The sequence below is a fragment of the Nyctibius grandis genome, chromosome 7 (assembly GCF_013368605.1).
Source record: "Nyctibius grandis isolate bNycGra1 chromosome 7, bNycGra1.pri, whole genome shotgun sequence".
NCBI classification, from domain to species: domain Eukaryota; kingdom Metazoa; phylum Chordata; class Aves; order Nyctibiiformes; family Nyctibiidae; genus Nyctibius; species Nyctibius grandis.
In genome coordinates this window covers 48,217,905-48,242,811 of record NC_090664.1, presented here as the reverse complement: position 1 = coordinate 48,242,811, position 24,907 = coordinate 48,217,905, and the positions used below count along the sequence as shown (strand labels likewise).

Sequence of the window (24,907 nt, the reverse complement as noted above, 5' to 3'; positions counted from 1 at the left end):
CAGAGTTCCCTGTCCCACAACAACCCTTGCTTAAAAGGATTTAGGAACCCATTTCTGGGATTTTGCTGGGGTTTTTTTCTACTTTGACTTTCTGTTATCTGCTATTTCTTTATTTTTCTTAGCAATCTTTTAATCCATGGTTCAGTTGGTTTGATCCTGTGTTCAGAGGAGGATTGCTCCTGTGCAAAGGCACTCGCAAAGAGCAGGGGAAGTTCTCCAAAGGCTTTTGTTGGAGCAAACACTGCCCTGAAGGGAATTTCAGCCAAATTTCTTACCATTTACTGAACTGAAGTTCATCGCACGAGCACATCCTTCCAACCTCAAAGGTCGTGTGCGACTCCATTGGTGCCACAAAGCGGGGTTCCTCGCCTCGCTTGTCCCCCATAGGGGACACCGGCATCAGGGTGCTCTTTCAGCCCAGCCTTTCCCCATGAACTGGGGTGCAGGGTATCATCTCCGCATCATCTGAGTGGGGCTGATGGCGTCGAACCTCAGAAGAGCCCTCTGAGATGCTTGTGTACTTCCTAATGGGAACCATACAGGCACAGTGAGGAAGCCGCGTAACTCCTGCCACTCCTTAAGGACCCTGATGAAAATCCTTTCCCTTTGAGATAGAGTTGAGCCATATTCAAAACCAAAGTCAAACGTGGGCTCAGGGATTTTTTTTTTTGGGTGGTCTTTTTTTTTTTTTTTTTTTTTTTTTAAAGAGTATAACTTGAAGTGCAGGTCGGCACTGAGCAAGTGCTCTCAACATGTCCTCTAATTATTATTCTTGCTGTGGCTCACCATTTCCAAATCAAAACTGGATAAATAGAACAAATATGTTTTACCTAAAATTAAGTCAAACTGCCAATAAGACCAATTGTAACCTGCGGTTCTGATTGCTTTCTCTGACGCTTACACTTTGTCATGTCTCACTCAGACTGACACATCACATCCTGACTTTGTGTCTCCTGCAGACACGTTGGCCTTATTGTGCTGGAGAAGTAAATGGTGCTGTTAGTTGTGAGTGAAGTGCAATCAAAGTGCACGTGTTCACATGCATGCACAGCAAAAATGCAACCACAGGGAGGCTACAACCCTGTTATGTGATCTACTGGAAATGGGAGCATTTTAACAAATGTTTTCATTTAAGAAAATCTGGTTTTTGTTTGAAAATACTCAAAATTGAGTGATCTCTAATAGTCATTTTATTATGGCTTAAAACAGCAGTTAAAGGCCTGTTGTTCTGTTAAAAGGCTTTGCTCCAAGATGAAAAAATACTTCCATCCTTTGAGCGAAAACATAATTATAGCTGAGATCACACTTCATTTGCTTTTTTCTTTCTCTTTACTAACCAAAGAGCTGTAAAAGGAGGGAAGGGAAGAACTTAAAACGTTCCCCATTCAGTTTTTGCTGGCCCTACACCCTGGGCTGGCAGGGTGGGCTGTGGATTTCCACAACCACAGCTGCCCAGCGCCTGTCCCTGCAACACAGAGGGGTCTGGGGGCTATGCGTCTCCATCACTGCCCCCGCGCAGGCAGCTCTAACCTGGGCTGAGCCGCTGTGGCTGCGGCATGGCCACGGCCACGCAGGGCACGGCGATGAGACCCTGCGAAGGCATCATATCCTCTCCCTGTCGTGCAGCTATGTGTGGTGGGGAGAAGAGGGGGCACGTGAAAAAAAGTCCTCCTGTGGATTTTAGGGAAGTATCCGAAACCAAATGTTTGTGAGAGGCATCCTAGAAATGTTAAAGAGCAGGTGTGTCTGCAATGGAAAGTTTAATTCCTTTGTGTCTCCTCAGCCACTAATTTCCTCAGGGCAGTTGTTGGCTCAAATTCTCATCTTCCTCTGCTCCATGAATACCGGCCATGCCATATTCCCCTCCCGACCTTGCTTCATGGAAACATTTTCTTCCTGCATGCAGCTGCTTTTCTTACCCATGCCTTCTCTCAGCCCATCCTTGCTTCAGTCCTGCCTGTTCCCTGATACAGACCTGCTGCTTATTTTTAGTTCCCTGAACTAAACTTCTTTTTTTAACGAACTTCTTTTTTTAAACTGAACTTCTTTTTTTAACGGCTGGACTCGATGATCCCTGAGGTCTCTTCCAACCTGGTTGATTCTGTGATTCTGTGGTTGGGATAACCTCTGTCCTTTTCTTGGATCATGCCTGTCCTCCGCCATATGTTTCCTCTTTTGGGACTTATCCCAAAGGCCCTTGGCTGAGTTCAGCAGGTGGGAGGTAGTTCATGCAAGCCTCCAGACTGAGTGTGGGGCTATGAGTCACAGGGCTGTGTGTCCCAGCACCTGGAGCTCTCAGATTTGAAATGGGCTCCCCTAGGTGAGAAAATGTGGGCACCTAAAATTAGGTGAGTCCACTGGGTTAGTCTCAGCTGCTTGACCCTTACCTCCACATGCACGATCTTCTCTTTTCTGGCCTTACCTCCTATTCGCCTCCCCTCTACACCAAATGCTCTTCACAAAACTGCCCTCCATTTATAGCTTCCTGCATCAGTGTCCTCTTCAGCTGTGATGGCTCAGTACAACTCTTCTCTCAGTGCCTCTCTCCGGCATCTCCAAACCTTTCCCACATGCTGCCACTCACACTTGGAAGCCCTTCCCTGTCGTGGTGCTTCCACCATCTTCGTCCCCTTCTTCAGACCCCTCCACCCAACACTCCCTTGCGTGAAGTCTATCACTGTCCATCTACCGAAGCATGAAATTAAAACAAAATCAACTCTGTGCCTTTAGAATCAGCCCATTAACTGCCCATAGCTGTGTAATATTTTGCAATAATTTTTTTGATTATTATTAGTCGTGTCATGGGATTCCTGGGGAAAACCTCTTTTATTGCCCCTGGGTGGATCACCTAGAATGCAATGAAATACAAAGAAATCTTGTCCATGCAGACCAGGAAGAAGGGTAAGTGTGCTCCCGGTACTGATTTTGACTGGCATGATGCAGCATGACCTGCTTAGGGAACCTACGGTTGATCTTAAATGCCGCAGTTTCCAGCATCAGGATGCATAACAGAAATGTACAGACATGAGCTGATGCTGTTTTGCTGGGTAAGGAAGGCAGAGCCGTTCTTTCAAAGATGTTGACCTCAGTGAGGTACAGCACAAATGAGGCAAGCCTTGAGAGGATTTCTGGACCAGGTTTAATGTGACACCCTTCAAAAGAGAAAAGGAAAACCCCGGAAAGGAAAGTGTTTATCTAAATCATGGTGAGTGAGAGCTTTTGGGAAGGTGGGCTGCCAAGTGAAGCACTCCAGATACCAAAAAAGTTGCTCAGTTTGAGCTTTTAAATTTTACCCCCAAATGAAATGATTCATTTCTACTTTCAGAATGTAGAATCTGGTTACATTTTTCTTTCCTCTTCAAATCTCTGCCAGTTTTAAGCAAAAAATTCTTCTACTAAAACAAAAAAAGAAAAAACTCAGAGTTGGGGTTGGCTCTTACCCTGGGGACAGTGGGGTCCATCCCACTGGAATGATCTTTCTGGGCTTTACCTCTCCCCGCACCACCTGGGCAGCTGTGGCCCAGGCCAGCGCCCAGCCCAGGCCCCAAAACCCACCTGCACACCCCGCGCAGAAGCCACAGCAGGGATTTGTATCCCCGAGGTTGCAGAGAGGGGTCTGTGACCGCTCAGGCCAACTGCCAAAATCTGTGTTGGAGAAGGTTAGATATTCCCCCAAACCCATCTCTCTTGCGATCTCGTGCACAAGGTGACTGGTATGAATTTGTTGCTGATCTCTGTGCACGTCCCCCCTCCCTGCCTTAGATGATAATGCTGTATAAAGCAATTTTTTTTCTTGAAAAATACACAAAAAAAGCTGCAAGGTCTTTTATCAAGCTTTTTTCCAGTCCTTACCTTGTTATCATCAACCTGATAATGAACAAATTATACTGTACTGTGTTATTATTGTATTATTATTATATTGTACTGTGCATGAAATTAATTCTTCTAACCCTACTACAATATTTCTTTTGTTGAGATGCCCCACCAGGTTTTCAGCGCTATAGCCACCATTTGCCAAAATGTTTAAAATGTGCACTTGAAAGTTTGACCTTTTAAAAGTCCTCATCATCATTAGCACAAAACATCAAAAACCTTTCTTCTTTTATAAAACAATTTGCAAAATTGAATCAGGAACTACTTGTTGTTCTATCATCCCCTTCCTTCTGCCAGCCCTAACTTGTCCTCTCCTTCCCACAATTTTCGGGTCGCACTCTCTGCTTTGGAAAATTGTGAGTCCTCTAACCTGCACCCGCCTCTTGTAATGACCAACCTGAAATTTGAGCCATTGGAGATGGGATTTTATACCTTGAACTTCTCAGATGGGCTACCAAAGAAATGAGGACTCAGAGTTTCACCCTTTGAAATCACATTTGGAAAATCAGAGCGAGGGCCAACCCTCTTCTCTGGGGACGCTGCTACTCAGCAGCTGGGAGCCGGCTCTGCAATCAAGGTATTTTTGGAAAAGGCCAGTGGAAACAGTCAGATCACATTTCCTGGGGGTTTGATCTGATCGTCCAAAGCTTCTGAATCGATACGGAGGTTCTAGCCCCACATGTGTGACCAAGCAGTTACCCACCAGCAGGAAGCTCCAGCAGAGATGTAGCACCTGGATCAATGACTTAAGCGACTGATTAGCAATATGCCGGTAGCAAGACCTTGCAACGAAAGTGATAAGTGACAAATCTGAGGAGTTTTACAGTACTAATGCTTGTTATTGCTTCTCACAAAATGTTACCAAGCTTACAATAATCTTTACACTTTCAGCAAAAATGTGAACAGTATATTTGAATATATTAAAAAGAATTAAAAAAAACATTTCACAAAAAACATTTGTTGCCATATGAAAGTCTTTCAGCAATAAATGCCCACACCAGTATTTAAACATTGTTAAAAGTAGAATGATTTGTACTAATAAATTATGCAACAAGAGAGGTAAACAAAATAAAATTACAGTATAGCTCTCCACGTTCCTCCACTGAGCATCGGCAGTTCTCGGAAGCTCCATTGTAGATGACTAATTAAGAAACCGCTATTTTCAGAGCAACAAAAATAAAAGCTTTTATTTGTTCATTTGAATATAAAACAGGCGTTATCACAGATGTACAAAGCGTACTGGTGGTTTAACATACAAGAAGGTTGCTGTCCTTTGCACATAAAAATTTTTGTTTGAAACTGTGATTGGCTGAGTTACATGAATTTCTCTAACCAGTCACCACACTCTATGAAATAACGCTGCTAACATTCAACTGATAAAAGGGACAGTCTTCCCTTGGGTAAAGTGTCAAGCAGGATTAAATATATATAATAAACAAGCACCATGAGGAATCTGCTCCTGTTTGATTAGTTTTGTGTTTAAATGTTCATTGTGTACCCTCTTTTTTTGTGCATGTGCATCAAGTTGATTACATGGTTTTGTCTGACTCCAAAAGCACAAGGTCACAAGACAAACATTTTATACATTCTCATGAATGGTTTATCTACAGTACAATTTCTAATACAGAACAATCCTTCTTTATTGCTCAGTCTGATGGTGCTTAAATGTTTCCTTCCTTTTGCTTGCACAACAAAACCAGAAACTCAGTTTCTCGTTTCTCTTAACTCAGGATTTAACAACCACGGATGACAGGTTGCAGAAGAGAGCTGTTATTAACTGCGTTTCACAACTGCATTGCAGTTCTTTTATTCTCTACAAATGCAAAGTTGACTTCGCGAAGGTTAAAGTGATGCTTTGAACGACAGCGAGATTTGTTTTGCAGTACTGAGATCAGCAATAGCAGGACTCCACAAGTTAGTTCACACACTGCAATTATGTTTGTAATCAATCAACATCTTGTCTGAAACCTTACAACAACTTGCCATTAAGAACGGATTTTATTCTTTTTAGGGAGCAGAAAATGAGTTTTAACAAAACATAGGCTTGGTCTGCAGAGCATGAATAGGGCTATTCACAGGACAGTGAGGGCGGAAAGGATGGTCTGAAAGAAAACGCGTCTGACGTGGCAAGATGCTCGGTACTGTACATGCAGACTCAAACATCCCTACCTTTTAAAAATATTTTAAACACCCAGCATTGAGACTCCCTTATACGTGATATAAACATGATTACATTTGCCCTGCCACAATCTTAGTCATGCGAATCCGGTAATGAGAGCCAGCACATGAACGTCATTTGGGACAAGAAGAAAAGCATTCTTGGACTGCGGCTGGTAAATCCCACTCTTGATCACAAACAGGTCAATTCAGTTACAACCACATGAAGGAGGGGGAAGGTTTTTAAAAAAGGGGTGCGGGGAACAACAGAACTGGGGAATCAAACCTCTCTTTTATCCAAAGGTAGTAAAATGAAGGCAGCGGTGATGCGTGTTTTCCTACTCTTCTCCCGCGATGGCCTCAGATCAGAGACCGCGGGACTCCTCCGTTCTTTCAACAGGCAGATCGGGTCCTCTGATGTTTTAATGCGTTTAGGGACTAGTTAGCAGATGCATGATTCGTGCCAAATCGGTTGTAGTGACTGTACGCTCCTGTCTGTTAAGGAATAAATTACAGACCATCGAAACAATCGTTTCCTGTAAATGTAAACTGGATGCATTGGCCACCGAGCTACGTGTCCTAGCTGAGAGGCAAATTGATAACTCTGTGCAAATTACCCCAAAACTTTTCCTTATAGCAATAAAAACACCAACTAAAACAATGAAAAAAATTGTGCAACAAAGTTCTGCAGCTAGACAACAGTGCTATTCCTCAACCTGCCTTTTCTAAGCCTAACAAGTGTATGCACATGCCAGCACGAATATTTATTGTTGCCTCCATGGCAAAGAAAAGAAAATTATTGTAGTGCATTTTTAGTCTTAAATTCATTCACTGCCTTAAAGGCAGCAATAATTCCACTTGCTGGTATCTAGAGGATTCTTTTCGACAGGGATACTTAGCAATCCAGGATTGCTTTTTTTTTTTCAAAAATTTGTGAGTAACGTTTGATTATCTACAGTGGGAGACACCATGCAAGTGACAAGTACTGCATTTTAAACTTTAAAATCTTTTGTCATTAGTGAATTTATATTTCATATATATATATTTGATGTGATACTATCCACTCAAGATAATACAACACTTTGTTTTTTATATTAGCAAACATTTCAAGAATTTATTATTCTTGAATGTTTTTTCTCTTTCATACTTCTAAAGAGAACAAAATAAATTAAACGTTTTGTACATAATTACAGAAGAAGTAGTTAACTTATTTATCTTTTTAGTTTAGTACAAAGATATTTGCAAGTTCATTGCCGAAATACACCTTTATTTATAAATTTCTTCCATTCTAACGCTAACAGCAAAGGCTCTTTGGCCTTTGGGCTTTCAGCATCTCTGACAGAAAGCTGCAAGATTTCTAATTGAAAGGTGCTACTTTGGGTATTCTCCTCGTACCACTACACAGTTTCCTAAGATGTGGGATCTAAAATGGCTTAAGTTAGTAATGGATCTGTATTCATCAGCTTTTTATGACATATTAAAACAAATGAAGAAAACAATTATTTGTATTAGTATGCAAATTGTTTTAAAAGAATCCATTTGCAGGGGAGAATAAAAAAAAATCTACTTCAGCTTACTTAATGTAAAATACAAAGCCACATTTACTCAAAAAGCAGTATTGTCCAATAAGCAAAAAAAAAAAAAGTTTAAAATGGGCTTTTCCAACACACAGAAGGGCCTTACCCCATAGTCCTTCTTTTCTAAAATTCAGTGGTAAAAGAAAACATTTCACATTTTATTTCCTGCCAATTGTGACTGCTTTGAAAAGTTGTAATAGAAACAGTTCCATTCTGATGAGTGTCAGCATCTTATCTGCACGCTTTTTTAGTGGACACCAAAAAATTTTATACATCTATAGTAAAGTCCATGGAAGCTTTAAGGTACAAGACTACATGTTGTAGGCCACATAGATGGGATCTAGCTGGTCTGCCAAAAATCCATCTCGTAGGTGCATACGTTGTTTCTCTCCACGGGAGTTGATAGGAATTACACCAATGTCCACAACCACCACCACCCCTACAATCAGATAGTGTTCCTCCAGGACCACGTTGGTGACCAAAGGAACCAGGTCCAAAGCTTCTTGCTCCGAGCCATCCAGCTCAACTACAACAACCAATAAATTTGTCCAGGTAAACACCGCACTGGAACAAAAGAAAAAAATAATATTAGTGGTGGGGTTTTTTTTTACCCATTTCATTTTTTACCCTTTTCATTCCACCTTGTTTACTGTTTGTTTCAACCCCCAGGGCTCCTTCTGTTCGCTCACCACAAAGCATAAGTAGCAAGAGAGAATGTGTCTGCAGGCAGGGGCAGAACAGCCCCACTAAGCTCGAGCTTTAGTATTGCTGCAATATTAAGTATTGGCCTAAACTTTACAGAAATTCGAGTCTAATCCTTGCCTGTCATGTAAGGAGGTAGTAAGACAATGTGCGGTTCCCTCTGAAGCCAGAGAACTGTCACAGCATTGCTGTGTTCACGAAGGGTGAATGTGTGGGTGGAGGTGTCTTCTCTGGATTTTCTTGAAGAGCAGCCCAGAAAGGCAAAGGAGGTTAAAAGAGGAGACAGTGATACAGCACCAAAGACACACCAGGAACATAGTCCAAGCTGAAAGATCTTTGGAAAAAGCTCTGCCTAGCAAAGGGTGCGGAGCTCTGGGAACATTTACACAGCATACTGTAGGCTGCACAGAGGTCCTGGGGTGGCCGGGGAGGGGGCTTCCTCACTCGCACAGTGCTAGGCTGACATGGCTACGTGCCTTCTGGACTGGGCTGGCTACTGTCCAGGCAGGTCAGAGCTCAGCACAGAAGAGCTGTGATTTTTTTTAGATCAATGGGTTTATACAGAAATAAGCAGTGTCTCCATCTGTTTTATCTGGGCTGTCTTTTACTTCTGTTGGGTTTAAGGGACAGGAATTTTTACATTCCTTATTAACAGGTGAGATGGTCAAGGGGAACACCATTATCACCAGTATCTCCTCTTTACTAAAAGAACTTTGTAAGACCCCAAAATTTTGGTTAAGTCCTTGAGCCAAAGCAGGTAAATTTTGGTTCCTGCTACTGGGCATCTTTTCTGGCTAAGGATAATACATTTATCCTTCTACATATGGAGGCTGGGAGGGTAGGAAAGTCTGGTGTATGCTTCCCTCCATCCTCCTCCCCATGTCTCAAATGCCTCCAAAGCCTCTGAAGTCTCACAGGAGGTCAGCAGGACTGAGGCTCCACAAAAAGCAGTCTCATTCTTCTTTGCTGGTGTTTAAGACACAGATAATGGTTATTTCTTCCTCTATCTTATTCCATAGCATGAAAAAGTATTCTACACATATAACTCATACATCAAGCTCTGTACTTTACCCTCCTTTACCTTACAAAATCAGGGGATAATTTCCCAGAACCGTTTCAAGCAACTGAAAGTTAGAATGTACTATGTATATAAGCCAACTACAAAAAGAGCTATTTACCCTAAGGTCAACGCTTGAGTGAGACAGAAGTGCACTGTCTACTAAGACAATTCTGAAAACCCCTGTACTTTGGAAACATATCTTAATTTGCCCAGAAGTTAGCTATGAAAATGTGCTCTATGTTGATGCTTAACAGAATGGATTTTAGGAGAAAAGTACTTCCTAGTAAAAAAAAATCCATTTTCAGATCCTGTCAAAGTACTATTTGATTGAATTCTTATGTGCTTATTGATCTGGAAAACTAACGGGCAGCCAAAGCAAGGCTGTGCAGGCTCCTTTTGACTTAGTACTGCTATAAATTAATTGTAATTTGGAATTAAGTTTCCACAGACATTCTAGTAAGTTTTGATTGATGCTGAATATTAACAAAGTGAAGTATCAGTCTGCACAGCTGACCATCTCCAGAGAAGTCCTAGAATTTTTATAGATTGGTGTATAAACTTGTAAATTAGTATTAGATATATTTTAACAAAAAAGCATGGGGAGGTTTTATTAAAATATAAGTTAGCACTTGAAAACATGCCTTAAACCTCCTTTTAGCTTGTTACTTGGGAAAGCAATTAAGTTCTGTTCCTCTTTCAAGGGTTTGAAGTTTAAATGAGTCAACAATGTGCTTTAATTAAAACACATACACATATATTATTTCTCAAGATATTTTGCAGTATTAAAAAACACTTTCAAAAATGCCTGGTGCAGTTATACATCACGATAAAAACAGACTGTGCAACTTTTGCTTATTACGTATTGAGACACAGGAGGTCCAGAGTCAGAGGTTGTTGATTTTGTGCTAAAATTCCTTAAGAGACAAGAATAATGATTTTAAATGACCTTTTAGATCTGATCCTCAATGAGAGAAGTTGCACAACAGGATCACATGTCAGCCAACAAGTCACCGCTTTCCTCAATGGTGTTAAATGTTACAAAACGAGCACGTGTTTCTTGGAAGCTGAGGCTATTTTTACAGTCTATCGACTGGTATACCCAGTACCTTTTGTTTGCAATAGGTATTGATGCACTTAAATCCTTAATGGGTCACTGTAACTGAAACAACAGCGGCCTCCAACAAGAACAGAGGCTCGTGCCAGAGGCATATACAAAGTATATATAAAAAGAAAGATTTTACTGGCTATTATTTTGTCAAGGAGTGTTTCCCAAAGACAAGAGGATGATCTCTAGGAGAAGCTGAAAGAGAAGTTAAGTGAGAAAAGCCAGGGACAGTCAGGACTAGGGCTATGAGTGAAAACCCCATGATGGTGACTTGAGAGAGCAATTAGGCAGAGCACTGGTTAAGAAGAGGTTGGAAACTGCGAGTAAACCAGAAGTCGCTCTGAACTGTGTGTCCACTTTCTGCAGGGACCACATCAGAAAAACATCGAACTCATCATCAGTCTCTCTTCTTCGAGGAAGAAATAACCCTGAAGACTTTCAATTTTGGCTTTTGGAAAGGGCTATTTTGCACAGTGTGTTGTCGAAATCTCGCTCATGTGTCTTGTACATTATCACCCAACTACTGGGAAGAGTTAAGGCACCAAGAATTATTTGCAGGTATTTCTACCTTTTTACAGAAATTCAGTGGCCTTTTTCTTCGGTCCTCCCAGCTTACCCTAACCCTTTTTTAGTTGCCATTACCCCACTCAGGACTTCCAAGATAATGAAAGGAGAAGGATCCTCAAAGTGCTCTCAGTGGTCTTGAAAAAAGGAACATAATTTAAGCATTTTTGGCCACTGAAACCAGTGATGACCATTTCTGCAGTGTGATATGGCTACTTCATTTACTGCCCATGAGTTCACACTTTGAGGACACGCAAATCTCTGACAAGCAGGTACTGCTGAACATATCGGTTTATGAATCTGTGGCCATCTTACAATAGAGTTGTCCCTAAATAGCTTGATCTGAAAACTTTCCATCCACTGCTGATACTGATATGACACATTTTCAAGGAGAATTTCACAGCACCCATAAAATGTTCACACTGGTCTGTATGAGGACACAGAATCTGCCACCCTGTGTAATGCCTAGCTGGCACGAGAACACCATACCAGCAGTGGTGATGCTCTAGGGAGCAGGCAATAGGTAAAACCTCAGTTACAGTCAGCCAAGCAATTAACTGCTTTAATTTTAACAGATATTTAAGAAAAAAACAAGGTGTTCTGACTAAAGAAACCAGTCCGGTCACTGTGCTTCACTATTAAGTTTACTGCTCCAGGACACACCTTTGCAGCCAGGATTGAAAAGAAAAATGGAGAGTCACATCTTATATTGGCTAAATTGCTCTGGCTGTTGCGATAGGTTCGGTTTGGTTGAAAGGAGAAGAGCTGAGCTGAGGTTATATCAAAACAAAACAACTACCTGACTCAGTCTTCTGATGCAAGAATAATGAAAAGCAATTTGTTCCCCTGTCGGCCTCGAGAAATGATTACCTGCTGTGTGCATTTGACGATGTGATACATTGATTAGGACAACATCATTATTAACTCATTGATTTACTGCTTCAATTTCCATTGTGACCTTGATTTGAGCACTGCTTGATTTAACCAATTAAAAAGTAACAGTGTGTTCACTAATAAAGTTTATTAGTGTGTTCATTTATCTGAAATGTTTGCTTGCTTACTTCTAATAACAACACTCCTAAAAGCTTGAGCTTGTACCAGTTTGCTTTTCCTGGTTAGAATATAAATCTCAAACTCTACAGCTACTGACCTACCTGAGAGCTGCTTGGCTCTCTCAAATTAAAAGTTTAATCCTTCACTTGTATTTAAAATGACACAAAAATAGAAACATATTGAATGATCTTAGCAGAAAACAGTCCTTCCTGATTACATCTGTTTGTGGAAAGTTTCATCCTAAGGACATACTTCCAGCTGGGTTATAAATCCTGTGACCATCCTGACAGGTCGTTTCCTGGCTCAATTGCAATATCCAAGAAAAAAACCCCAGACATTATAGATATCTCAGCTTTACACAAGGGCCCTGGTGTTATATAATCCTTACCATTCTGTGATGCTCTTGTGTGCTCTAATTACAGAGGTTTCAATATCGATCGGATGGTATCTCATCCCTCGTAACTCCATGGCTTCATCTAATGCACCCACAACATAAAGTGCATCATGGCGCTCTGGTTGTAAGTGAAAAAAAAATATTAATGATTCTGTTCTCCAGTATATTAAATTACAAAAATGTTCACATTAATAAATAAGTAAAGTAGGTATAACATTTCTATGTTATCCATGAATTTCTGAAACCCCAAAGTGATTCCCGAACTAATGAGAAGAAAGAGCAGAAAGCAGAAGAAAGGAAGGCAGAAACTATTCCCATTTGAAGAAGAGAAAGGTGGAAGTCTTTATACAAAGACAGTGGCATAAATTCCTGTTTTTCTCCCAGGTGGATGCAGAACAGACTCATTCTTTTTTAAGTTGCCCTAAATAGACAACAGGCTCCTTGTTTCTCTCTCAATCTCTTTCGAAATAGAAAGGATGGATTTGACCCTAACACTATGGATGAAGTTCTTCCAGTAGCTTTGAGATGGTCAGTACTGACGCTTAAGGTGTATTACAAAGGTATTTATCAATAAACTAGAAATACGTGCTATGTGCCAAACAGCAAGCTGCTCATTCAGACAAATGGCAAGCTCTGAAGCGTAATGCTCTTATAGTACAAATTTTTACTTACTAAAGAAATACATGAGGCTGAAATGACACTTTTTAAAAGATATTAGGCTGATAATAAATGACTGCATGTTATCAAAAAGGAAATAACATTCGCTAATAGACTTAAAAGCAGATAACTGTCTCTTTTTACATTAATTTAGATAGTTGCATGGTGGTAAAGTAATAGCAACATAACTTCTGCCAGCAATAAAGGGCAGAGAACTTTCTGCACTGGGAGCTATAAGTGGGAGGAGAATGGAGACTTAGCAGCTCTTTGCCAGGAGAAGATTGAAGCCGTTTGGATGCTTAAGTTGCAATATCCTCAGAGAATCCTGAATCTGCTCAAGGCTGGGCTACCATAATGAACTGAAAAAGGCCTGCGCAACCAAAAGTAAATCTCTTCAGGAAGATGCTAACATGAGGACATGGGCAGCAGCCGTAATCCACAGTGATTACTAAAATGCTTTCAGATTTGATGAATTCACTCTTTGGCTGAATTGTTGCTATTCTAATTGCAGTGACACTGGGGCCCTGAGATTTTCCTGAAGGTGCTCACAGCATTGCTAGAAACCATACTCTGCCCACAGCCTCGACGGCCACCTCAGTCAGCCACCACTCGTGGCACTGCGCGCTGCAAAAATCACAGGAAAAGAATGTTTTCCCAAGCAGAGACTTTGTGTGCCTGGCAGAGCTGGTTTGCTTACATGTGTACATGAGCTAAGGAATATCATAAAAACAAATAACGAAATCCCATACATTCCTGACAGAAACCCAAACACCCCGTAGCTTCTCCTGCAGGCTACTGCTTGTGTTACATTTCAGTAACTGTCCCCACAGGTTTAAAGACAGGGAAATTTGAGAAATGGACAGCTGCTGTAAATAAATTTGTAATAGAGGAATTATCAAGAAGGTGGTTGTCGCAGAAAGGACAGGGCTTAGACTCACACCTAGGCTTTTTCCAGCTGCACTGATGCATTCATGCGGATACGACTGTGAGAACAACTGGTGGCATTTTAAGCTGCATTTTGTATTTTTCAAGCTGAAGCACTTGGCACATTAACAGTGCCAAAAAGTCACCGGTGGAGGGGATTTATATCACCTGAGGTACAGCAAAGGAAAAGCAACTGTTCCAGCAGGGAAATCTTGCCCTGTTTTATTTTATGATTATTTTAACTAAGGCCTTTTTGCAGTTCTACAGGTTTCACAGACTGAACATGTCGAGTAGCACAGGCCAAGAGACATGGTGTCAGCCTCAAAATAACTCATATTATGTGCATAGACCATGTGCATAGACCTAGAAGACAAGAAAGCTCTTACCTCCATTTGCATCTGTGAGTTCTGTTCTTCTCAGAAACCCCAAATAGCCAGTTCGAGCCCATATAGTCTGTGTGTCTCCAAAGCTGAGTCTTGAATTAAAATGGTCTGATTGCAAAGATTCATCTCCATAGATGGTAAAATACCCACTGGCATTGTGAGTGCTGTGAACCCATATCTAAGTTAAAAGCAATTATACTGGTATTAATTAAAGTAGCTTTCCAGAACGAAGCATTATTGAAAATTCTTGAAGTAAATATTTTTAGTCATAGCTAGATAATACAATGCCTTTTAACACTGTTTCTGAACCCATGACTGACCCAGTTTTAGGCACAGAGACCCCAATCTAGCCTCGCTGAAGTCGGAGTGTGGATCTGAGCCGTGCCTGGTGGAGAGGGATGAGCCTCATGGCTGCGGGGACACCTGCCTCACAGCCCTCTGGCTCCAGGTTAGCCAACGACCTGCACAGCCTTCAATGGCTCAGCCAGCTCTGAGCTCTGTTCGGTTACGGTAATTTTCAGAAGACCTTACAGACCACAGTGCTCTTTCCATAGTCCCCTCCTCCTGGTTCAGTGTATTTACTCCAGCAGGACATCATCCATGATCACCAGACAGACAGATTATTTTAAAGGGTGAGGCCAGGGACCTTCACCTATGGAGAAGGATTCATCTCATCTAACTCAAGGCATCATAGAAATTTTTACGGTTTCATAGTAATGAAATCTTACAAATGAATCTCACAAATTAGATTAGATTGTAGTTTTAATTATAACTCAGCAAATTCTTCCTTTTTGTTAATTAGAACTTTAATTGCTCATTGAAAATATTTTTTTCTCTCTCTAGAAACATAAAATAAATCAGAAAAACATATAGCCTTGCTCAACTCAGGTAATGAGAGTACTTCAGTGAGTTGAAGCACAATGATTATAAAGAGAACAGCACTAGAAAACCAACTAGCTGAAATTAGACTAATCAATAACTTATTTTTTCATGTAAGTTTCCATCAGAATTAGTGAAGCACCAAGTAGAAAATACAGTGAGAAAAAGCAGATTTTTTTTCAATTTTTTAACAAACTCGAGCTATTATTAGCATTTATCAAGTATGTTACTAACAATTTTAATAATGACACAAATATCATGCCACACACTTTGGAAAGATCTGTAGAATTCACAATTTTCTTAACCAGGCATTTGATAAGACATATTATAGGGAACCATTGGCATACACGATGATAGCTTTATGTCTGCAATTTAGCTCAGAGCATCCAAAGGTTAAGTTTTCATGACTCACCTCACCAAGATGAGAATCTCCTAAGGGTCCCTTTGTTTCTGGATTAGCAATAATGATACGTACTCCTGGGAGGATCTATTGAAAGAAAACAAGAGGCAGTAAGAAAGCAGATTCCGGCTTATGCAACCATATGCTGACTCTTCATCCCCAAAAAACCTTCATTAGAAACTAGAAGAAATCCTTAAAAAGTTAAAGTAGACTTATAACATAAAAAATTAAAATAGTTCATAGATGTCATGAATTCTGAGATACCTGGGAAATGCTACAAAACCTCTTCTTTTTGTGAAAGCTGTTCCATCACTAAAAACTCCTCAGAAACCAAATGTTCACCTACAATACAAAAATCCTACCAAATGGCTCAAGGCTCTCTGAGAGTATGTACTAGAATAGAAAAAAACCCCTGCTAGCCACATGAAACTTTGGCCTGACAGAACAAAAGCCAGAGGCACCATGTGATCTCCCCAGAACAAGGCCCTGACAATGACTTCATGTAATGGACATTCAACCACTACAGAGGCGGGCAGATGTTAAACCCTAAAAGAGAAAAGGGAACATCCTCTGACCATGAGTGTTTGCAGAGCTATGGTTAGAAAGCTTTACACGAGCATCCATGGAGTCAAGGGCAGTCAGTGAGCAGGGGGTGCCTCGGTGGCTCAGCACAGCAGCGATGGCTCCTCTCCTTTCTCCCAAAGGCAGAGCGCGCTCAGCAGGAGACCTCGGTCACCGGCGCATGGCCAGACAGCGCAGCCAGGGTCAGAGCTGAGAGCAGCACCCCTATCTCTGTGTGCTGTCCTGTGTCCTCACCCTATTCCCACAGCAATGCCACCCACCAGGGACGGACCCTCTGCAGGTGCTCCGTAGCCTATGAGTACAGCGTTGGTAAACTCAGACAGGTTCTCAGTGGAGGTGGGTCTACATTGATAGAACTGCCTTCACTAGTGGCACATTCGTTGGCTGTTTCAAGAGTGGGGTACAGCTTTTGAGAGAGCAGTAATGCATCAGCTACGGCCATCGTGCTGTAACCTCAACAGTAAAGAAAGGTCTTCAGTCTGCACAGCTGATAAAGCCTTCCTCAACACTCCATTCATGAAAAAATGAACAGAAATGGAGATTTATTGAAAATATTTACCATAAAAGGTACATTTAAATATTCTTTCAGTACTTACTTTTCCTGACTCCATGAGGGGCAAACTATGTGGAGATCCTCTTTCGACTAAACGAACTCTGTAAAATACATGTAAAAATAATATGCATAATACACAGTTGCGTTTATTTGCTTTTCATTAACATTTATTTCTAAAAGGAACAGTTAATGGTCACAGAGATTAATGTACTTTTTGGAACAGATGAAGCTTATATCCTGTAGCACATAATCGGGCCCAATATTTAATCTTAGTCAAGACTTATGGCTGGGAAAATAATGAAAAAAAGATGTGTGTGAGCGTTTTCTTAAATATTAAATTCTTCAAATGTAGTTGGCACCTTTTATTTGTTTTTGATAGACTTTTGTAGATGGAATTCCATGCACAAATTTATTCACAACAAGAGGGATCTAAAATATTGATTTCCCACAAGACCATCATAAATGCCAGGGCACAGACACAAAAGCATGTGAGCTGAGTGAGCAACCACATTCCACAAGTAGCTAACAGTTAAAATCAAAGTCATATCGAAATAGCTCATAACCCGGCCTCAGATGGAAATCTGCGTTTGCAATCTTTAAATTATTATCAATGGACAGTGGTTGATAAACATTTTAATAACAACAAAAAAAATCATTTAATGAAAAATGTTATTACTGCTGAGGTCAGAGCCGTTCTCTCAATGTGACTTTCTGGTCCTTCCTCTTCCTTTCTTAGACAACTTATTTTCCCACTAAAGGAACAGACATGACAGCTCTCCTTCAGTGGTATGGTGGTCTGGAAGGAAACTCCTCATTTAACCTTGAAAGGTCCTCAGCAAGTTAGAATGAGAGAGACTTTGAAGTCCTAAAATAGCTGATGATCTCAGCCAGTAGATGGTGAAGAAAATTTGTTAACATCTAGGCATTCCTGTATCCTAAGTGAGATAACTTAAAAGCTCCAATAGCCCATGAAAACCTTAAACTTCCCACTCCTGAACATTTTTCATAATCCACTTAACCAGTCTAAATCTGGACTTCTGTCAGAAAGCTGTTCTTACCTCTTACCCTTTCCTCCTCTCAGCTCTGTGCTTAAAAAGAAAAAAAAACAACACAAGATGCCCAAAAACCAACTCTGTGAAAGGTGAAGATGAAACATCAGAAGAGAGAAAGACATAGCTAGGAGGAGATGGGTGGAGAACTGGATCCGGTTAAACGGATCATAAAACTGCAGTCTGTTAGGAACAGTCACGATAGATCTTTTTCGGACTGTTTTGAGGTCTTTTTATAGACAGAGTACTGCAGTACTCAGCTTGGGAAAGGAGGGATGAGACACAGAGAGACCTCAGCGAGAGGTCCCTCTGGAGAAGAACAAAGCTTTGGCAAGTTCAGCCCCTAAACATAAAGGATATGGAAAAAGATCTACCTTTTTTTTTTTCCTTTTTAATTTTTTTACTATTTCTCTGCTCCAGAAGTCTTCTATAAAAGCTGGGACCGTCGAGGTCAAGGCAGGAGGAGTGAAGAGTGTTTTATCTGCAGTTCTGGGAAGTCTCTCAACCTTGATGGATGGGGCAGGGCTAAGCCCTGAGGCATTGCACGCCAGTGCAAACTGTTCCTTGCACTAACAGCAACAGATACCACCCAAAGAGCCAGCAATTTCAGACTGATTTTCCAAGTCATTTTGAGAGGAAAAGGATGTAAAGCACCCTACAAAGGGCACTGCCTGGAGCAGGCACAGCTAGGAAGCTGAAGCCTGACCTGCTCTGCTACAAGGTGCGGAACAGGAACCACCTTTCAATGTTTGTTCAACTGCCACAAAACTCCCAGACAGAGCCTGTTGCTCTAATTACCACTTCTGTGTGTTACCTTTAATTTGCATTGTCCTTGTCTTACACCGTAAACCTCTCTTAAACCTCTGTTGTGCTACACGCGTACATGTGCGCCTGTGTTTACTACATCATTTTCTGCTGAGCTTCCCCCCAGCTGAAGAGCAGTAGGGCCACCACTGGCTTCACAGCAAAAGCAGCGAAGCTACAACATCCATCTGTTCACCCAGGGGCAGCAGAATCTGTTCAATACAGGGCAGCAGAAACCCAGGCCACAGGAACTTCACTATAAGGTGTATGTGCAAGCCTAAGGTAATGCTACTCTATAAAGGGTATGTCTACATAAGCCAGACTTGTGTTGCTGTTCAAATGGCAAGCTAAATCATAGGTATTTAGGAGTATGCAGCAAAGGCTTTAAAAATAGCTTTGTCCATATTGAAAAAAAAAAAAAAAATTGCAAAAAACAGTTAACAATGTCTGTATTTCTGCCTTTTTAAATATAACTTTGTTCTGTAAAATCTGTATTAGTGTAGAAATAGAAAATGCCTTTAACTGAGTTTTTCCAAACAATATCTCCAATCTTTAGGTATGTATTTGCAGACAGGTAGCTCTTCTTAGAACTAGTCATCATCTCAACCACTTGGTATTTCCTTTAACAGACAATTAGCTAATTCATTATTCACCAACATTTGCCAAATAGATTTAGTCTTAAAAAAAGAGACAATTGAAAAGACCTCAGCCATATGCAGTGGTAAGAAAGATGGCATTAACAAAGGTCAGGAAATACTTTATTTGAATTTAAGATTGGTGTAAAAAGAATGTGATTTGGGTAACAGTAGCAATAAACCTCTGGGGCAGGAAAAGAGTATGTGAGAGCTGTCCAGCTGCTCAGGCATTCTGTTGGCCTTTGCTCCTTTCCCATTTTTAAGACATGCCTCAGTGAAGTGTTGCTGAACTCCAGGCCCAGCAGAAATCACATATAATCAAGTGACTACTGGAAATGCATCAACATTCATAAATCTGACCATCTCTTTCCTCTTTGCTTTCAGCATCTGTGCCTCACACCTTGTTCTTATTGTCACGAGCGTATTCTTCTAGTTCCCTTCTCCACCTATTTCCTTTAACCTCGTCTGATTTTTAGCATGTGACAATCCAGAAGGTGCAATTTCTCCATTTCCAATTCTGTTAAACCTCTCCTACTTTTGCTCTCCACCTCACACCCCGACAGAGTTATCACAGCAGCGCATTAAACAGAAACGGCATTTCCTGGAGGTTTTCTGCGAGAGCCCTGTTAGCGCTCAAAAAAACTTGGGACTCCTTTTTAAAAAGTTTCTGCTAAGCTCACAATCCATTTGGGAACACGCTGTTAAACCTCTAACAATTCTGAAATAATGAAAGATATTCTGCCACAAAGAGATTTCAAAAAAATAGAGTAAAACATTAGATTCTGATGTTACTGATTCCTATGTGGATACTTAATTTTAAGTGCGTAACAGTCTTATTAACTCTACTGGGACTAGTACTGTGAATAAATTATGGACATTAGGCAATAATTTTTAAAATGAGTTTTGCCGTGCCTCAGCATAAAATAATTCAATTGTTCCCACTCTTCCCCCAGAGATTTCCATTTTTCCGCTGACAAACACAGACAGCAGACACAATGGAAAACTTCTTCGCTTTCCCTCTCGAGTGAGCAGCATCACTGCCAAGGCTGGTCTGGCAGGCAAGGTAAAAAGCCAGAGCACAGGGCCCCATTAGACCCTTGGAAATCAACATCTCTGAACTACCCAGGTGATGCTGGCAAAGAAACCCACAGCTCCTTGCAGCCTTCTTTGGACAATGATAGCAAACCTTCTCCAAATTCACAAATTCACAAATTGGCAATCCCAAGCACAAATACAGGCTGGACGGAGAATGGATTGAGAGCAGCCCTGAGGTGCTACTTTTGCACCTTCTGGTGGTTTGCAGCCAAGCTGAGAGGGAAAACAGAAATGAGTGACCCGATGTAGGGCAGACATGGAGTTTCCCTCCCACCAAAATATCTCACTGGAGGGGAGAGGCAGAGGATGTTTAAGAATCATTGCACTGTTACAAAGCCATAAGCAATGATCGCATGCAATGAATCTGTAGTATTTGTATAGTACAGTGTAAGACACCATACTTTTTAGAATTTTCTTCACTTTGTTCCTAAGAATTAGTCCTTTTTCTTAAAAATATCTCTAACTAGAGCTGTACAGTTGAGAAAGCTCCCTATGTTTCAAAGTTTGCCTCTTGGGATTTAATAGGGAATGCAGCTACAACACCAGTATGTGCTTAACTTCTTTTCTTGTTACAATTTAAGACATTGGACAGATTTTACCTCCTTTAAATCAAACACTTACTACAGAAAAGTAGGACTGAAATCTGACTTCAGAATGCAAACTGGCAAGCTGTAACTAACTGGCACTGTAATCACTGTGCAGCAAAGGGGATATGAAAATACAGTAACAATGACTTTCTGCCCAACTACCTTGCATGAAACTGCAAATTTTGTTTATGTTCCTTTTTAGATCTGGTCTGCGTGGTGGTGAATACTCTCCAAAATACATTCCACAGCTTGCTAGTATTTTGCACTGAGCAGAGAGTTTGTCAGCAGAGCTATTAACTATTGCCTTGGGAACGTGCAGGGGCTGGAGCGTGCAGAGTGGTCCTAACCAACGCTACGATGCCAAAACTGGGCAAACTTTCAAAGCCGGCTGTGCTGTTGCTCTGAGAAAGACTTTGGATTCTGTGATTCTAATAGAGATGGAAAGAAGCTATTAGGTCATCCAAGTCTCGCTCCCTGCCAAAAAAAGACTGGTCCCCGCAGTGCACTTTCGAGTGCTTTGTCTACTCCTGTTATAGTATTTCAAATGATGGGGCTTCTTCCACTTCCCTTCAGAGTTTATTTCTCAGCTGAATGTATTTCATGGTCAGGAACCTTCTTCCTGCAATGCTTGGCACGAACTGTTCTTAGCTTCCTCTCGTTCTTTCTAAACAGCTCTCCACGTCCAATTCAAAAGAGATTTTCCCACTGTCCCTTTTCTTTTTAAATATATCTCAGCTCAAGAGTTTCCCTTTTACCCTAACGCTTGGCCAAAACCCACATATTGAATTTTTTTCTTCCCTTTATAGCCATTCCCACAAGCTGAGCCATGGTAACTGCCCTCCTCCTCCTCACCAGTGTGCCAGCATCTTCTGCTGTTAGCCAGGCTTGGGCACTCAAGCCCTGCATCTTCCATCATCTCAAGCTCGTATTGCCCTGTTTACCCTACTGACCCTTAATTATTCTTCTTCCTCCTATCTTGAGCGCTCTGTTCTCACACCATGCCATTTTGCAGTCATGCCAGCTTGGAAGTCCAGCTTTTTTGGTTTGTTAAATATTTTCAGTGTGCTATTTTGCACACTAATTTATTTCAGTAGCTGTTTAGGATGCTGCCACTCTTGAAAACCTTCAGAAAAAAAATGTAGAGGAAACCAGATAGGATGTGATGCACGTATAACCTAACATATTGAAAATAGCCTGTATATAGAGAAAATACCAATATATGTCTCCTAAGTCCCCTCCTTGTCCATAGCCTTTCTGTAGCAGAAAGAAGCAGCCAATGGTCTCTTTGGTTTAATCCAGCCCTATTTCTTAAGTTTTCCTGCTGATTGTCATCTTTCTCACATTAGAAGTTGAGCTTGTGGGGAAAAAGTGGATATTTTCTTATCCTGCAAGAAACTGATATTTTGAAAATTTTTGTGTATTAAATTGGAACAAAAAAGTGAAATATGGAAGGAAGTTGTAAACTGAACCTGAAAAAAAATGTTGCAGGTCAGAAAAAAAGGTTATTTATGTTTAGTATTTCAGCTTTTTGTTTTGTTTTAAAATTTAAGTTAATTAACTCTCCAAACTGAAAATGCTTTAACCACCATGATCAGTAAAAACTCAAAAGTTTAAGTAGAGTGTTTTGACCACTTAGAGAATTCTGTCTTTTTCCTTAAGCTGAAAAAGGTCTGTCAAAACCGACTCTTCAGATTTAAGAAAAAATGGTCTTTTCTGGTAAAAAAAAGACAACCACCTAATTCATTAGACATTTTAACCAAAATCCAATTGTAAGGCACTGAATGCCAGACAGCACAGTGATTTCCCAGTGCTGACTCAAATGGCCAGGAACTATTGCCATCACCAACACCTCGCAGATATGTATCACTGTCTAATGTTGAGATGGTGCCTGAGCAAGGCAGATGGTGGGAAAAGGCTGATGCAGCTTGTTCTGATTTTCTATAGTTAGAGGAAAGATGGGCACTGTAGGTAACAGTGGTACCCAGTTCAAATAGCCAGATCACAAAAGTAGGAAAACGGCATAGCTGAACACTGGGGCTGAAGGGAAAAATGTAGATAATGAAGAAAAGTTTCCCTGCATCATCCTGGTTTCCTCTGAGCAGTTTTCCTCCAATCACATGACAAATTCAGATAATGGACAAAGACAACTGAGACTGAAAAAGGGGGTTTTTGGATTGAGGCAAACTTCAGCCAACAAAATGAAGAACCATTAAATCTTCCATATGTCTAGGACATATTTTAATCCTGTTAATTCTATAATCAACAAGTTCAGTTAAAGAATTAGCACTAAATCACTTCCTTTAATGTAAAATCTTTTCTTCACTATAAACCTAAATTATACTTCATGTCCCAGAGTCCCTGAGGTCAAAGCAAACAGCTTCCAATCCTTCAGAGAGCCAAACAAAGAAGCAGAAAAGGTTACATAAGGATTTAAGACAGTTCAGAAAGTTGCGAAGGGATCAAAAACAGGCAGGAATTCAGGTTCAGGAAGGGAATATTCAAAGCTTCAGAGATTAAAAAAGTAATAGCAATTTTATCATATAAGACTACGGGAATATGTAAAAAAAAACAAGCCATGTTTATGTCTGTTTTCAACCTTGGAGTACTTCAACGTGTTCAGCGTTCATTTTACGTGAACTACATTCAATTTGTTCAAATTAACTTTGCACATTGTGTAAAGCACAATATACAACTATTTCAGGTGAATGCAGTGGACCGGCGCTCTGGAGAACTTGGTCAGCCTCCCAGCCCTGCCTCACACCTACTGTGCCCCATCAGGCCCAGCATCCCCCGTCTCTGTGCTTCACGTTCATATTTGCAAAAACAGGCATAATGCTGCTCTCAGCTGTTATCTTTTTATTGAGTTTACAAACCTCCCAGGAGATGCTGTTTATTGCTAATTGTTTTTACAACACTTTTCATCATCACAATTGTGATATGATTATTCTGTTTAACGCAATATGCTTTTTCTATTTCGTAACCCTTTATCTTCCCAGTTCTAATTGAGAAGAAGAGACTCCACACATAGGGAAAACTTCCACTATAACAAATTTGGAATCCGAAAACTGGCTGATCTTCACAAGACTCTTCACATACGTAAGCTCATCTTCTGCAGACGCTTCTAGTATATGTAATATTAAGGATATGTAAGGCTTGAAGCAACATATTAAGAGCTATAGAAAAGAGTTATTTAAGAGGATATTACATCTCTACAAAGTTAGTAAGAGTTCCTTATATAAAAATAGGACGTTTTCAATGTTTTGCAGAGCTCTCCTTCCCAACCCTATCAATTCAATATTCTTACAGCCAGAGACTCCACTGACAGGAGTCAACTGAGTGCCTGAGGCTAACAATGCTGGAGTGGGTCCCAAAGGTGACAGAGCCCATTTCCCAGGGGTAAACGCCAGCACAGCACCCTCCGCTGAACTATTCATGGCAAAAAACTGTCAGAGTGTGGGACAGCAAAGGCCCTGTCTTCCCACAAAGGCTGGGAAGAGAAGAGGGGAAAGGAAAGAGGGATGGAAGGCACTTAGGAAGCTCCAGCCCTTATAGCGTACAACAGTCTGGGGTAGGTCTGCAGGAGCTACAAAGGCTTGCTCCATATTTTACATGTATTCATTAAGTATTTTTCCTTCAAAAGCCAGTGTCTCTATTGTGAAACACACTCTAAGGTAGCAGTATGGGAAAGCAGCACTTTTCCATCCACTATTGAAACAGTAAATGTACTCCATGCTGATCACTCTTGGCACTTTTAAAGAATCACTGTTTAGTGCTCCATTAGTAGTATCTATCAAAATGTGGGAAACAAAGTAAATCACGCTTCACAATAGGCTATCTGTAAAAATCAAATACATAATACATTTTATCTGTAAAG

The 24,907-nt window shown here is 40.8% G+C and overlaps 1 protein-coding gene across 5 annotated transcripts in view; it reads right to left on the bottom strand.

Moving 5' to 3' along the window:
- Positions 1–5,032: 5,032 nt before the first annotated feature.
- The window catches only part of DIP2C (disco interacting protein 2 homolog C), a 334,890-nt gene continuing 315,015 nt past the window's right edge, over positions 5,033–24,907 (bottom strand). For all 5 annotated transcript variants that reach the window (XM_068404523.1, XM_068404525.1, XM_068404524.1 and 2 more), the window contains 5 exons: positions 16,907–16,964; positions 15,741–15,815; positions 14,453–14,627; positions 12,480–12,603; positions 5,033–8,171 (listed from right to left, as the gene is read on the bottom strand). In XM_068404523.1, coding sequence (XP_068260624.1) covers positions 7,919–8,171; positions 12,480–12,603; positions 14,453–14,627; positions 15,741–15,815; positions 16,907–16,964 — 685 coding nt within the window. In that variant the 3' untranslated portion in view covers positions 5,033–7,918. The remainder of the gene's footprint in view (positions 8,172–12,479; positions 12,604–14,452; positions 14,628–15,740; positions 15,816–16,906; positions 16,965–24,907) is intronic.